The sequence below is a fragment of the Aulonocara stuartgranti genome (assembly GCF_965226115.1).
Source record: "Aulonocara stuartgranti genome assembly, chromosome: 7".
Taxonomy (NCBI): Eukaryota; Metazoa; Chordata; class Actinopteri; order Cichliformes; family Cichlidae; genus Aulonocara; species Aulonocara stuartgranti.
Window position 1 is genome coordinate 37,473,170 of NC_138945.1, and position 14,411 is coordinate 37,487,580.

General features: G+C 43.4%; 1 protein-coding gene across 5 annotated transcripts in view; it reads right to left on the minus strand.

Moving 5' to 3' along the window:
- shroom3 (shroom family member 3) overlaps window positions 1–14,411 on the minus strand; it is a 78,167-nt gene that overhangs the window by 13,079 nt on the left and 50,677 nt on the right. For all 5 annotated transcript variants that reach the window (XM_082541630.1, XM_082541634.1, XM_082541631.1 and 2 more), the window contains 14 exons: window positions 11,936–12,148; window positions 10,205–10,530; window positions 9,880–10,108; window positions 8,634–8,683; window positions 8,092–8,494; window positions 7,295–7,528; window positions 6,788–7,181; window positions 6,547–6,686; window positions 6,313–6,462; window positions 5,750–6,225; window positions 5,397–5,624; window positions 5,069–5,267; window positions 4,651–4,954; window positions 1,805–1,881 (listed from right to left, as the gene is read on the minus strand). In XM_082541630.1, the coding sequence (XP_082397756.1) occupies window positions 1,805–1,881; window positions 4,651–4,954; window positions 5,069–5,267; window positions 5,397–5,624; window positions 5,750–6,225; window positions 6,313–6,462; window positions 6,547–6,686; window positions 6,788–7,181; window positions 7,295–7,528; window positions 8,092–8,494; window positions 8,634–8,683; window positions 9,880–10,108; window positions 10,205–10,530; window positions 11,936–12,148 (3,423 nt within the window). The remainder of the gene's footprint in view (window positions 1–1,804; window positions 1,882–4,650; window positions 4,955–5,068; window positions 5,268–5,396; window positions 5,625–5,749; window positions 6,226–6,312; window positions 6,463–6,546; window positions 6,687–6,787; window positions 7,182–7,294; window positions 7,529–8,091; window positions 8,495–8,633; window positions 8,684–9,879; window positions 10,109–10,204; window positions 10,531–11,935; window positions 12,149–14,411) is intronic.

Below are 14,411 nucleotides of genomic sequence, written 5' to 3' on the forward strand. Positions count from 1 at the left end.
AAAGTTCCAGGTCGACTGAAGACCATTAGAGAAAATTCTTCTCGGTCTGCAGTGGTTTATAGCTGCAACATTGTTTCTGGCAGCTGGTCAGAGTATTGACTTGTGTGTGTTTCATGTTTTCTTAAAGCATGTATGTGGGTATGTGATCAGGATGCCTCTTGGGCGTCTTCAATTGGAGGTTTTCCAGGCACTTTTAACTGGTAGGAGAGTCCTGGCTTAGACTGAGAACATGCTGGAGAGACTATAGATCACACTGGCCTAAAAATGCCTCGAGTTGACCTGAAATAACTCGCTTAGCTGGCTGGAACTGTGACCCCAGATAACCACAAGACAAATGGATGGAAACTAGTACTGCTGCTTTAGGAGACGTTACTGGCTGTCAATCCATAAAGTAATATAAAATATATGCAAAGTGTTGTTTTCAGGTTTAAATAAAGTGCTATTGACCTTTAGTTGTTCCTAACATCCAGTGTCCTAACTGTGATCTAAACTACTTTTGATCTTATCAGCTGTTTGTGCTCAGTTATCTGGATTTCTGCCCTCGTGTTCCTGGTTATATCCAGACACCAGACTGATCTGTGTAAACACACACTCAGAATTCCTCAGATTGACTTTTCACCTTCACATTTTAAGGGCAAACATATTTAAATGTCTGTAACTAATAAATCCCTGCAGACAAGAGTTGGTATTCTGTTTATTTTTCCCTCTCAGTGCCAGGGAGTTTTTCCTGCTTCTTAAAAACTCCTCATTCCTCCCTTATTTAACTCCTTCTTCTCTTTCTTTCTCCACCCTGAACTCCGAGAAGGCCAATCTTCTGCCTCATTTTGTAACTTTATACCCTTTCTTCCCTCCTCTCAACTTTAAATACTATACCTCCCCTTGCCTGTTCTCATTTCATACAACAGATACTCCCTTCTTTTTCTCTAAAAGCTTTTCAGAAAGCTGCCTGGAGTTTCATTTCTAAAGAACAGAAGAAGTAAAGCTGTAAAACCTTCTTACACCCTCCTTCCTCTTTTTTTAAAACTTTTACTGGTTCTCAGTTGCTCCTCTTCTTTCCTTCTTACCACCACCTTCCGTATTCATCCTTTTCAACTCTTGCATGTCATCTGTTCCTCCTTTCACCCATATCTCCTTTCACCTTCTCCTTTAGCTCTGTGTCTCCTTTAGCTGTTGCCCCTGTGCCTCCATCACCCCCAATCCCTTATATCCTTTATATCCAGTCCTCCTTTCCTTCTTTCTCCCCCTAAATGTGTCCTTCTCTCCGTGATGCCAACAGCTGGGCACAAGATGATTTTAAAATAGCAAAGAGCCTAAAGCAAGCACAGTCTGAGAGTCCACAGCCTTTTATGGAAGAGAGCTAAAATACCGCATTCAGCAATGAACCTGAATTCCCACGATCCCTCAGTCCTTAGTCACATTTTAAACCTTATCTACTAAACTGAACGAATCGCCAGAGAAAAGGCTCTGCAGAGAGACGTTCAGGATCTTAACTTTTGTTGATTATGCATCGATGAAGACTGATTAAACTTTCAGACACTTCAAATAGCAGAATTCTTGTCTTAGCAGAATTCTTTTTACTCATTTACAAGCAAAGTTAGGTTATTATGCTTTTGTTTTACTGATTGTCTGACCCACTTGAGCTCACACTGGGCTGTATGAGGACCAAGAAATCACTTGCACGGTGCTGTACTTGTAAATAAAGTTATGGATCCTTGATGGTCATATGACAGGAAGATAGTAATGAAGGACCAGAAGAACCCACCAGGTGAAACCCAGACATGGTGGTCATAGAAACGCGGCGTACCTGTCGGCAGCCAGAGCACAGCGTTCATGTTCCGAGATGAAGACGCCAAACATCCGGACATCGTCTGGAAGGAAGTCCTGAAACACAAAGAGAGAAAGTGGAATAATCAATTTCTTGTAGTTTCATACATATTAATGTATGTATGTTTAGCCAAATCAAAGCTTATAACCTCTAAAAACCCTTGGCACATTAAGGTCAAGTACAAGAAGTCAGTTTTACTTCTTGATATCCAAGGAGTCACTGGCACCTTAATGTCAAAATAACCTTTTATATATTATAGATTTTTCCACTTTTAGGGTCACCCAAATGGAAATATTTGAAAACAGAGAATGCAAAAGCAAAAAAGCAAAAATGAAATTTTCTAGTTTCTATGTGGGTAAAACCTAACCTTAAAGCAGGCCCCTGGTGACCTGGTGGAACTTAAGACATTAAAATTCCAGAAGATGCTTTCTGCAATTTCTTTCTATGATTATCCAGGTTTAGATGCAGATGGAGATGATAAATTAAAGGGTTCTGCCTTGATCTGGTTGCTGAATAATAATAATAATAATAATAATAAACTTGTGGCATGGTCTGCGGTGCCACTGCAGGAGAGGCGGAGGCACCCGAGCGGCATCTGCAATCACGCATCACTGGCAGAAAGAGTCCTGTCAGGTGTTGTTGTTGGTGATGTGTGTTCGGCTGGTGGCTGGAAGCTGCTGTGAACAGCAAACGTGTGTGTAGTAATAAAGAATTCTGAAAAGCATGGAAATGTCATCGAGTCTGCCATGGTTTAGTTACAAAACTGATTACTGCAGTCGCAGTAACCAGGTGTAATGTGTAATCACTTTATTTACTTTAATGAAATCATTCTGTTCTTATAAATCACAGTGTGTGTACAGTAGAATTATCCTTATCTGAATCAAGGGGTTTCTCTCATGTTTAACGCCATTCTTTGAGCTCTTGGGCTTTATAAATCAAGACTAGCAAGAAACACTAAATACTCCTGTTCCTGTGTCTCTGAGCTGTTTGAAAAACCCAGACAGCGCCATCAGCGATCACAAGTCTGACCACAGACCTTATCACACATTAAGACCACATGCACTGATGTCTCTCCAGCAAGCCGACTTTGACCTGTAAACTCTCCTTTGGCATGTTTCGGCAACGATCCGGGAACATAAAGTTCTTAAATTTAACCCCTTAACATCCACCACTTAAAGGCAGGATTTAGGGTTAGGTTGCATTTTAGCCTCTAGCTTCAGTAATTAGAAGATGTTACATTTCAGATCCAGCCTTTGGCTGTCATTAAAAGATTTCTGGAAAAAAAGAGGTAAATTTAACTCAAACCCTCAACTTGGACTGAGCTGTAATGATGTTTATGTGACACGGGCAGGTCTGATTACTGAAAGAGATAAAGGATGAATTTATCCGTTACAGCATTCCTTTAAGATGCATGTAAGCACGTGTGTGTGTGTTTGTGTTTCTTATCATCTGCATCAGACAGCGCCCAGTCACCATCCCGGCTCACTGGCACCTCACAGGAAACCCTGAGGATTTGGGCTATTTCCTGTGTGACTCTGGTGCAAATGTGATCAAATAAGTGGAAATACAAACAGGTCCATGAATGCCTCTTTAGGCCAAAGTGGAGGAAGGGAACGAAGTGACAGACTCATGAAGGTTTATCAGACACCAAAACACTGCAGTGTTTTATTATCGCGGCGTGAATTATCTTATCTTTCACTGTGACAATCTAAAAGTAAGCTGCAGAAATACTCAGTTTACATTACAAAGTAATGCATTCCTGTTTCATTGGCTTCTGCAGCACCGGGCTGGGTCACATGACGCTGAAGTCTCTGTTGGCAAAGGCTGAGCTGCTTGTTTTCCCAAACCCTTTTTTATATTTGGATTATAGCGTGCTCTCTGAGTCGCTGGAACACAAAAACCTCTCTAGGACAGACGCTGATTATAGCTATATTATTTGTATCATCTGCAAACATTGACTTAAACAATTCTAAGTAAAAATGGCTTTGTTTCTCTGTTTCCTAATAGTTATGTAACCAAAATAACAGACAGTTTCACTCCTGTTTGGGAAATATTATTATTTCTATTTTGACATATTGGATTAATATAATGTTTGACATATGGACCTTCAACACTTCACTTACAGTTTAATTATCCTTACACTACATTTTCAAATCACTATCTCACAATGGGTTAAGTTGGCAGCTGCTGCCTTTTGAATCTTGAAGTTTGAAAATAAAACTTTGTTTTATTGTGATGTCACAGCTGGTGGCTGCATGCAGGGCGCTTGATGTGCATCTTCTGATCTTTTTAACCTGACGTTTGATGGTCGGCATGATCAACAGAGTGATGGGAAAAAGCTGGAAAAGGTGAGATGCTGTGTTATTTGTTATTTCTAAAGTCCCAATGTTATTAGCATATAACTGCAAGATCCTTCCTATTACAGAAATGACAATCAATCTCTAAAATGATAATTTTTTAAGATATACTTATTACTGTAATTTTATTTATTATATGTTCATTATAGTTAATTAAGGACCACCATATAAATAAACAGGGAAGGCATAAAGAAAGGAAAGGAAGACCTCCCATACAGAACCGAGCAGGAAGCAGATACGACAGATAGCTCATGAAGAGGAGGAGGTAGGGTGGAGGTGGCTTGTAGATGCGCTGCAGCTTCCTATGTGAGATTTGGCAAATGGATGAGTAGAAGGCTATCTGAACTAGAAGCTGGTGTGCTGGCACGAGATTGGCTGCTTTTTCCTTGTCTGCCTGAAAGAATGATTTCTTGCCTCTACATTCACGACAATAACCGCTGTGAGCACCGCAGCGGAGCAGAGCGTTACCTCATTTAGTCTCTCCATGATGGGGGATGAACGAGAGCGAAAGTGCTGAGGGGGGGCTCGCGTGTCCTCGGATCGCTCCAGGAGATTCTCAGCTGAGGCTGACTTCCCTGTTTTGTGAACTGACCCAGCCTTCTGCAGAGCAACATTGAGCTGCTTAGACAGTCCCCGGTTGACTTGAGGCTCTGCAACTTGCTGTTCACGGCCCAGGCTCGGCTCTCTGATGGATGACTGGCTGTGTCTCCTGAGCTCTGCTTCAGGAACAAGATCCTGGTAGATCTGATCAAGAGTTGAGCCAGAAGGAGTGCTAAGAGAAGAAAGCAGGAGAAGATTTAACGTTTTATAAAATCGGGAGCCACCAAAGTGTCCTAAACAATGCTACTAAGAGAATTAGATTCAGCTGGGGCCTGTTCTTGCATACCTTGATGGTGGGTGAGCTGGTGGCCTCGGTGTGGTGACCCTGCCTGGGTAGAAGAAGTTAGACTGGTGGCTCCGCAGGTCAGGAAGAAGAGTTGAGTTGGGGTGCTTCTCCCCCTGAGGAGAAGCTGGACATGGGTCTTGGAGGGAGAGCAGGCTGGAAGCGGAGGAGAGGCTGAGGGAGTCTGAGTAACAGGAGGAGGCTGAAGACAAAGGAAAGGAGGAAAAGTGATTTGCCTTATACCTCTCACTTAAACCTTTCATTTATCCATGTATCAAACCTCACTGCTCCACCTTTCTGCCTGGATACTTTACCAGGCACCTGCACCCACCTGCATGGTTAACATTTTCAGGCTGAAAATAAGCACTGCGAGGCCTCGAGATGCTCCTCTGTCCTCCCTCATCTTTCCTCACGCCTCTCTTCCTCTCTATGTACTTAGCAAGAGCTTCTTGCTGCACTTGTCGCAGGTCGGGCCTTGATATGGCATTCTGAGAAGCTCCACTCCCAACAGAACCTGCAGCAGGTTCAAACACCTTCCGACGGTCTGCCACACTGGTTTCTGGAAGAGAAAGAAAAAAATGGATTTCAGCATTTCCAGCAAAGTAACTAAACTGGAATCATTTGAATAATTTGTTTACCACACAAGGGCAAAAGGAGTTTGCTTTTAAAAATTGGAAATCTTACCTCCTCCACGCCGGAATAAGGACATGGTCTCTGGGTCAGAAATCCCAACCTCATTCATGTTCTCTGGTTCTGAGTATGAGCGCTTCTTCTGGTCTGCCGTCAAACGCTTGCGGCCACAAATCCGCCGTGAAGGAGGCTGTCCAACGGGTGGGACGCTGGGGAGGGGTGGTGGGCTAGAGCCTCGAACATCGGGAGTAACCAAGTGCCTCTCCTTGGGTGTGTGAGCGGAAGTGACCAGAGGTTGTGACTGTGGCGTGATGACAATGCCCCGTGGCTTTGGCATGGTCGTGGGGCCTTTTTTCTCCAGTGAGTGGTATTTGGGAGGGACGGGTGGAGGCTGCTGGCTGCCAGGGGAGGAGACAGAAGGAGGAGCTGGAGCAGGCTGGGCACTGCCCGATGAGGTGAGGTCCCTCCGTCTGAAGGAGGTGGATCGTAGGACCTTAGACTGGGCGTCTTTCAAGGAGTCCCTGTAAGATCTGTTTGGAGAGACATTTCTTGGATCAGGATCATCACACTGAGCTGTTGGATGTTGGATGTGCCATTGTGATGACTTGTTAAAGGACCTGTTTGTGGATGTGTCCTGCATTGGGGCCATGATCTCTTGGATTTCCTGTCTCCAGGGTAAGTTCTTACTGCTGTCCTCCTCCTTGGATCCATCTAGATGGAAGCTGCTGCGACTCCTCTGCAGGGCTGAAACTGGATCTGTTGGAGTTCTGAACATCACACGGAAATTTAACCAACACTTTTTAGACCAGTAGTTAGTTATATACTCATCTGTATTTTCAGAATTACTCTACCTGTGTTTCATATGCTCACTGCTGCCTCCTCTGTAGCTCGGAGTCCTTTGGACTTTGATGCCCTTGGTGCTTCTCTCCAGCATGTTTCTGAGGTCCTCTGTTCCACAAGGAGCGCTGCGGCCTTTGTCTGTGATCTGATTCTGAATAAGGAAGCATAAAGTATTGAAAGAAGCTAAGCATAAGGAAGCCTTTTCACTTCTGAGATCATCAGAAGAAATATTTTAATCTTGTTTGCAGTTACCCGTAGATGGGCCTTGTTGTGTGAGGTGCTGTGACTGCGCTGCTTTCCGTTGCGTTGTTGACGTTCGAAGCGACTGACTTTCTCCAAAACAGAGAGGCTGCGAGCGGGCCCTTGGGGGGCATTGCTTTCAGGGCTGCCGCACCGCTGGACCTCGGCAAGGGCGAGCTCCAGGCGGGTCAGTGGGTGCTCTTTGTCTTTGTCCTGCTCTCCGTGGTCCCAGTTCTGGTAGTGCAGAGCGGATGAGTCGCTGAGGTGCTGGGGAGAATGGTGTGAGGCAGAAGAGGGTGGAGCCTGAGGCTGGGCCTGACCAGGTGAGTGGTTGGGTGGAACCTGTCCAAGGGTGAGCCTGGAAGATGCTACAGGCTCTGAATGAATGCTGGACTGGTCTACTGATCTGAAAAGAGATCAAAAGACATCACAGGCGTGAAGCGGCCATTGATTTGAAATCAGACTCTGATCTCTTGAACAATCATGAACTTTCGCAGACCCCACCCACTCTAACTGTACCTGTTTTGGTCTCCCAAGGACTGGACAGCTGCGTAGGGGTCGCTCCTCTCCTGTGATGATGCGCGCCTGACTTCAGGGGCTGAGTAATTTTGGGGAATATGGAAATCCTGTTTCTGCTCTTGGATGCTCTGATGATTCTGGGCTCTTTGGACCACTGTCTCGCTCTCTGTTCCCCCTCCAATAGTTTTGATGCGTGGGTTGTAGGGTCCAAAGCTGGACTCTTCCTGTTGATGCCTATCAAAAGCATGAGACTGAATTACCACCAAAAGCATTTTAATGCTGGTTCTATCCAAAAACTGCAGTTCTTCTGAGCACCAAAATCTGGCTCCAAAAGACTCACAAAAAGGTCCAAATTAGATGTTCATAGCCTGGTACAAAGATCAGCTAATTTCCCCCTTCATTCCTGTACAGAAGGGCCACCTGTTTGGATTTCAGTAAGGTTTAAAGTTAGGGGCGTGGGTGCTGTAGAGTGCACCTCCACTACTGCATCCACTGAGCTGGATCATGATGGATGCAGTTTGATAACCAAGCTGAACATTAAGGCCCCCGCCTCGAGCTAAATATGGTTACTTCTGACTTAATGCAATAAATGCTAATGTTGCTTCAAAACTACCAGAAAGAAATGCATGATGTCTATGACTTTGGCAAAACATGACTGTTGTGGATGTATTGGGAAAAACAAAACGATTAAAAGAGGGGGTTATTTCTCTGAGAAGCAAGAACAGTTTTGCTAACATTTTTTAGATGTTAGCTAAATAGAAAGAAAAAGAAACACAGAAGCCTAAACAAACCATCACCTGTCTGTTGGGTAAGAGCTGTGGGGGTAGGATGAAGTGTTAGTTTGGTATCCATTTTCTGTGGCTGACATCCTTCCATCTCTCTGCCCCTCTGTTGCTCCTTCATGTTGCGTTTGCCGGTTGCTCTCCTTGGCCAAGGCTGGGTAGACTCCACAGGGGCCTGGGCTGGGGGAGTTGGGCATCTGTGCATAGTGTGGCTCAGGCTGGGGAACAGGGTAAATGCTGGTAGGAAGGATAAACCGGCTGGCCTGTGGCGTGGGGCCTGCAGATCCAGAGGAAGGCCCGGTAGGGGACGGGGGTTGAGGAAAGCCTCCACCCTGACGGGGCCTTGTGGTGGGGCTGCTCTCTGGACTCTTCTCCATCACCGTGTGGAGCTGACCCTCAGCACCATACGAGCCTTTAGCTGAATCAACAGTCAGAGTTAGTCAGTTTTCTCATCTATACAGTATAAAGCTACTAAAAAGTCATGTCATATATCATTGTCTTTGTTTGAACCTGTTTCTACATGTTTAATTCTCGGAGCACGTAAATGCAGTCATTACCTAAGGCAACGTTACCACTGGAGTGATGCCAGGAGCCTTTCTGCAGAGAACTAATAGAGATTGAAAAACTTTTGATTAGATAAAATAGTTTAAGTGACTTACCAATTTACACAAGTAGAAAATATTTCACAACTAAAGTACACTACTGCATCGGATATGGCTGCTTTACAAACACATGGCGCCATTCTGCACACTGTCTGTATTATACAGTATTACATAATAACACTCTGCATTATATTGACTCATACTGCAGCTTATAGTGCAGCACCAATCTATTGTGTTGTACCAGGATGTGCTATATAAAAAGCAGATGGTTCTTGGGTACAGCATGTTGAATTGTAGAGTTGTATATTTTAATATGTTGTACTGAATATCATAAAGCATGGTATCATATTGCATTGTATCACTCCATGTCAGTTATTTTAGATTATTTTAGATTTAGATAAATTATATCACATTGCATTACACATTATTGTATCATAACAAAGCACACCATATTACCATTACGTAGCATATGATATCACATTGTAATCACAATGTATGAACACAGTACTGTAGTGTGGCAAGTTGGATTTTATAATGTTGTGTCATAACATAACATATCATATTGTGACACATGTTTAGTTCATCTTTTCCCACTGCAAACTGCAAGTTATTGTAAAGCATTGTAAAATCAAAATAATTAAATTCTTACTTGGCAAAGCTTCAAAGAAAAACACTTCTCAATAACTTGGTGCCCCAAGTTCAAAGGAAAAAAAAAGTGAAAGTGAAATGGACTTATTCTATCCAGTAAGCCACATGGCTTGATACAATATTGTATTAAATAGAAATATTGTGCAATATAGTAAATTATTATACTGAAATAAAAGATGATGACACTGGATTTCTCTGAGAAGTCAGAAATTAATCAAGCACACCACTAAGCCACTAAAACTATTTTTTTCTGTTCAGGAATGCAAGTAAGTAACTGTAATTTGACATTTTAATCAAAAAATGTGATTTTTTTTTATTTGCTAAAGCAATACATTTGAACATGCATTATTAAGAACAATAACTGTATTTTAACATTAAAAACAACATTTTCATTAAAGAGCCTTCTCATGCTGCTGGATTAACCATTAAAATGACCAATACGGTTAATTTAGGGTTGCTGTGTCATAAACCATACATTGGGTGTCGCTCAAATAAATTTGTGAAGCACTGAATGAGAATCAATGTTCACTCTAACTTCATGGAACCTGGTTACCGTAGTGATCTGGCGTGCTCCAGACTGGACCAGGAGTTTGGTCTCTCGTGGCTCCTGATAACGGCATAGCTATCACTGCGCCTTGGTGGAGCAGGCGCCCCCTTCAGGTTCTCATAGGAGCTGCGGTTGGCTGCCGGGGCCCATATTGGTCCTACACTGTGTCTGTTTGATGCCGGTGCACCACCGCTGCTGCTGCTGCTGCCACGGTAACAAACCCCGCTAACTGAACCTGAAACCAAGAGTACCATGGACAAACAATGACGTTACTGAATCAAAGTTACCATACCTGAAAACATGAAAAACATTCCAGTAACAGAAACTTTACCTTCCAGATCTCGAACTATCCCTGACCTGGCTCCGCCCCCGCTTCTGGAGTCGCTGTTACGTAAGAACACGGCAGAGTTGGAGCTCAGCTCGCGCTCCTGAAAGATGCCCTGCTGGGTGTCGTAAACTGACGGGGCGTAACGCATGTCAGCCTGGTGCGTCTCGCCACTTCCCCCTGCTCTCTGAGGGACGGTGTCCAGTGAACTGGAGCGCTCTGTGCTGATTGAGGGGGTGGAGGCGTGGTATTCTTGGATGCTGGAGCTAGTGGAGAAAGAGTAATAGGCAGAGTCTCTCTTGCTGTGCAAGTGTTCAATGCTGTTGGACGACCTGGAACACAACAAGTAGTTCAAGACTGTGACACTAGTCCCGATCTCACTGATTAAGGTTTAGTTCAAAGGATAAGCATACAGAGATTTAATGTAATATCCATCAGGTTGTCAGTAACATGTTTAGAGTTAGGGAATATTTCTGGAACTTTTTTTCTCCATTTAATATACCCAGACAGAGCTTTTAACCCAACTGCACACCAAATCCCTGTAACTTGATTTGAAAGGCATTATCTTCTACTTTCTGGAACTAGGCTGGTTTACCAAGTGGCTTAAATGTAACCTAAGTTTAATTGGTTCAAAGACAACCTCTTTAAAACCACCAGGCCATCAGTGACTGAACCAGGGACAGGTCCAGGTTTAGGGTTAAGTTCTATTTGGGCAACATGCTAAGCAGGTAAATTTTGAAGACCTAGCTATTCAGTTTCAAAAGACCTCTAAGGCTACGTTCACACTGCAGGTGAAAGCGCATCAATCCAACTTTTTTGACGATATGCGACCCATATCCGATCATGGTATGACAGTGTGAACAGCACAAATCCGATATTTTCAAATCCGATCTGGGTCACTTTTGTATGTGGTACTGAATCTGATACATATCTGATGTTTTAGAAAGCGACTGCTGTTTGAACGGTCAGGTCGCATTAAATCCGTCTTTTACGTCACTGACACAAGACAGACGCCAATTATCAGCGCCGGAGAAGCGCCCGAGAAGACATCGTGAACACTTCCTGGCCATCCAGTGTAGATGTTAGTGAAACTGTTTGGAAGACAATGTTGGAGAAACGTGAACATTTTATTTGTACTGTATAATCTGCAGATTCTGACAGAAATCTGCAACTATCCTTTGAAGCACCGCTCCTCTCTAAAACAGCAATAAGGATAATTATTAGGCCATATGTAAATAACAAAATAACTTTACAACTTAAAGCAAAATTGGGAAACGTAAAGTCCGAAACAAGTCTTTATAGTAAGGGACATCAGTCAAACAATACTGTTTGGTCTGGGTCTAAAACAGAGCACGTGTGTGACGTCTTCTTTTACGTATGCGGGCCACTTTGAGGGTTCACACTAGAGCGCATTTGCTGTCACATTTTATTTGTAGTGTGAACAAGCAGACAAAAAAAATCGGATTTGATCAAAAAATCCGAATTGAGCATTAAGACCTGCAGTGTGAACGTAGCGTAATTTACTTTGGCATTAGTCTCACATTTGGATGTTTCAAATAAGTAAAAATATATAAAAAGGGCTGGATGCCTCTCTTTGTGCCTTCAATGTAACGTCAGTTTTACATTCTGAAGGTAAAACTGACAAATGATTTATATACAAATTAGTATTGGAGTTGCTGTTAGACTGACTTTTCAGCTTATACCTAACAATTGCTGAGGAGTGTTTGGTTTATGCACCTGGCTGAGGACAGCTGGTGGCAGGAGGAGTAGGCCGGGTGGGGTCCACTGAGTCTGTGGTGGGCCAGTGAGTGCTGGTGCTGAGCTCCAGAGTGAAGCTGGGAGGACTGGGGATGGTCCAGACTGTCCATGCTGCCCCTGGAGCTGTACTGGTCCGGACTCTTCCTCAGGTAGCCAGAGTCGAATCCGCCGGAGAGATCGTTGGTCGAGACACTGAGAGACAACAACTCTTACATTTAGTGCTTCATTTCAGTAAAATCTAATTAGAACCAATCACAAAGGACAGCTGAGGCTGGGGAGATGTTGCTAGTTTGTAGCTATTTTGTCAAAATTTCCCTTAGTGGGACAATGACGATGACTTTGAACCATGAAGGGCATTTTAGACATCCCAGCCTCAACATCTGGACACCGCATTACATCTCAATTTCTTTTTTATGCACAAGAGTCACCACTCCAGTGGTCAATAACATGCTTCCATCTCCTTATGAGACACTTTCACACAGTCCAACAAATGGGCTTGCTGCCTCTGATTCAGCACTGTTTGTAGTGAAGCCAAGCCTCTCTTTGAAGAGATGTTTGATTTCCAAGTGTCTTTTTAGCTTTCTTGGTGTCATGTTTGCCTTAAACAACTGTGGAAAGATGACTCACTCGGGCTCACGCTTTCATGACATGGTCTCCTGACAGTTTTGTCTTTCCTAACCACCAGTGCAGCTGTGGATTAACTGGATCAGCTGCGCTGGTGGTTAGCTGTGGCTTGATGTGCCACAGTTGTATGATTCGCACCATCTGCCTACTGCAGAATTAGACTTTTTCTTAAAGGACTTTCTGGGAGAAATCATATAGTAAGGGGAGATATACTGTATAGTGCTGTAGTAATATACTGATGCATGTAACTACTACTAATGAGATAAAGAGTGAGTTTAAAGGAAATTATCCCAACAAGAACAAATGTTTTCTCACAGAATGCATGAATCTCTTCAAGTATAAGAGACTGTCCCCCCTCACAGTGGCGTGGATCATCATTTATTTTTTTAGAAACATATAGAAAGAGAAGATGGTGTTGATAACGTTGGAAATCTCATTGAATGGCTCTTGGTAACGATACATTTCTGTGATGGTTGGATTGTTGTTGAAGGTGAGATGAAAGCTTTTTTTCTCCCCTCCCCCATATCATCCATTCTAGAGCTTTAGTTACTGCTTATATTATAGATAAAGTTACCCAGTTGTACATACGTGATTAAATCAACTCCAAATGCTACATTAGAGTGACATAAACATTAATAAATCAATAACTGTGATCTATGTTAATGATTCTGTGTAATGAGCACTTTTGCTTTAAGTATATTTTGAAGCAGAAAGGTTTGTTTCACCACTTTGCAAAATACTTGAAAAAACTTTCCAGTAACATAAACTCTACTCTGCAGATCTTGCAAACTTTCCAAAAGTGGCACTGCAAAACATTCACTGTATGAGTGCACCCAGCTGCACAAGCCTGAAAACGTTGGCCTGTGTTTTCTACACCAGATTTCTACCCTGAATTTATTTAGGATCAAATATTCTGATTTCCCGTGCTCCCCTTACTTTGTTCGTGCCACCCCACATAAAAAAAAGCATCCTGAAGAAGCCCCTGTTGCACAGCACAAATGTTCGGTCTTATGCTCGAGTGGAGAGCTGACACACTGCTCAGACTGGCATTGTAGCATCTCTTTGAAAGTGACTCAGGCTCTTAGAGAAAAAAAGGGCCAGAACGCCGACATGATGAGGTGTGCGTTCTTTACAACCAGCAGTTGTAAAGCTGGTGATCCGCAGCCGAATGCACCGCTACCTCACTCTGAATGACTGACTGGAATGTAAATGTGCATTGACGTCACAGTTTGACCCACCAAGTCCTTCAACCGAACACAATGCGATTACGACTGTGGAAAAAGAGGACAGCGTCTGGTTGTGTTCACGGACTTCTGTGAGTCTAACTTCACTTTCAGCATCCATCTCTTCGTCAGCTGGATGTCTCATTCTCTGTGTTTTAATCCCACCTCTACTCAGGGGATTAAGGAATGCAAAAAATATTATGCTACATCAGGACAACCAAGTGTGTGAGTGTATGTGGGTTTGTGTTTGTGTGGGTGGATGAGTAGGGGTTTCCATGGGACCTAAAAGAGGGGGGAGGTGGGCTTAAGGAACGCCAATGCTCCGTTCTCCCTCACAGCCACATCAGAGGCTTTTATTTTCCCTCTCACTGGTGCTTCAAAGAATCAGTGATGTAACTTCCTTTGACCAGCAGGTCCACTTCACATAAAACATGTAAAGTTAACTGGCCATGGTGCCTGTGACCTCCAGTGTCAACTGTGATAGGCTCCAGCCAAAGGGCAACCTCTGGGGGATGAAAAATTCAGCCAATGTGAAAGTGGCAGTGCTGGCTTCAAATGTGAGTCTCATGTTAAAATGTCCAAGTTCAGCCATGTCAGCTACTATCACC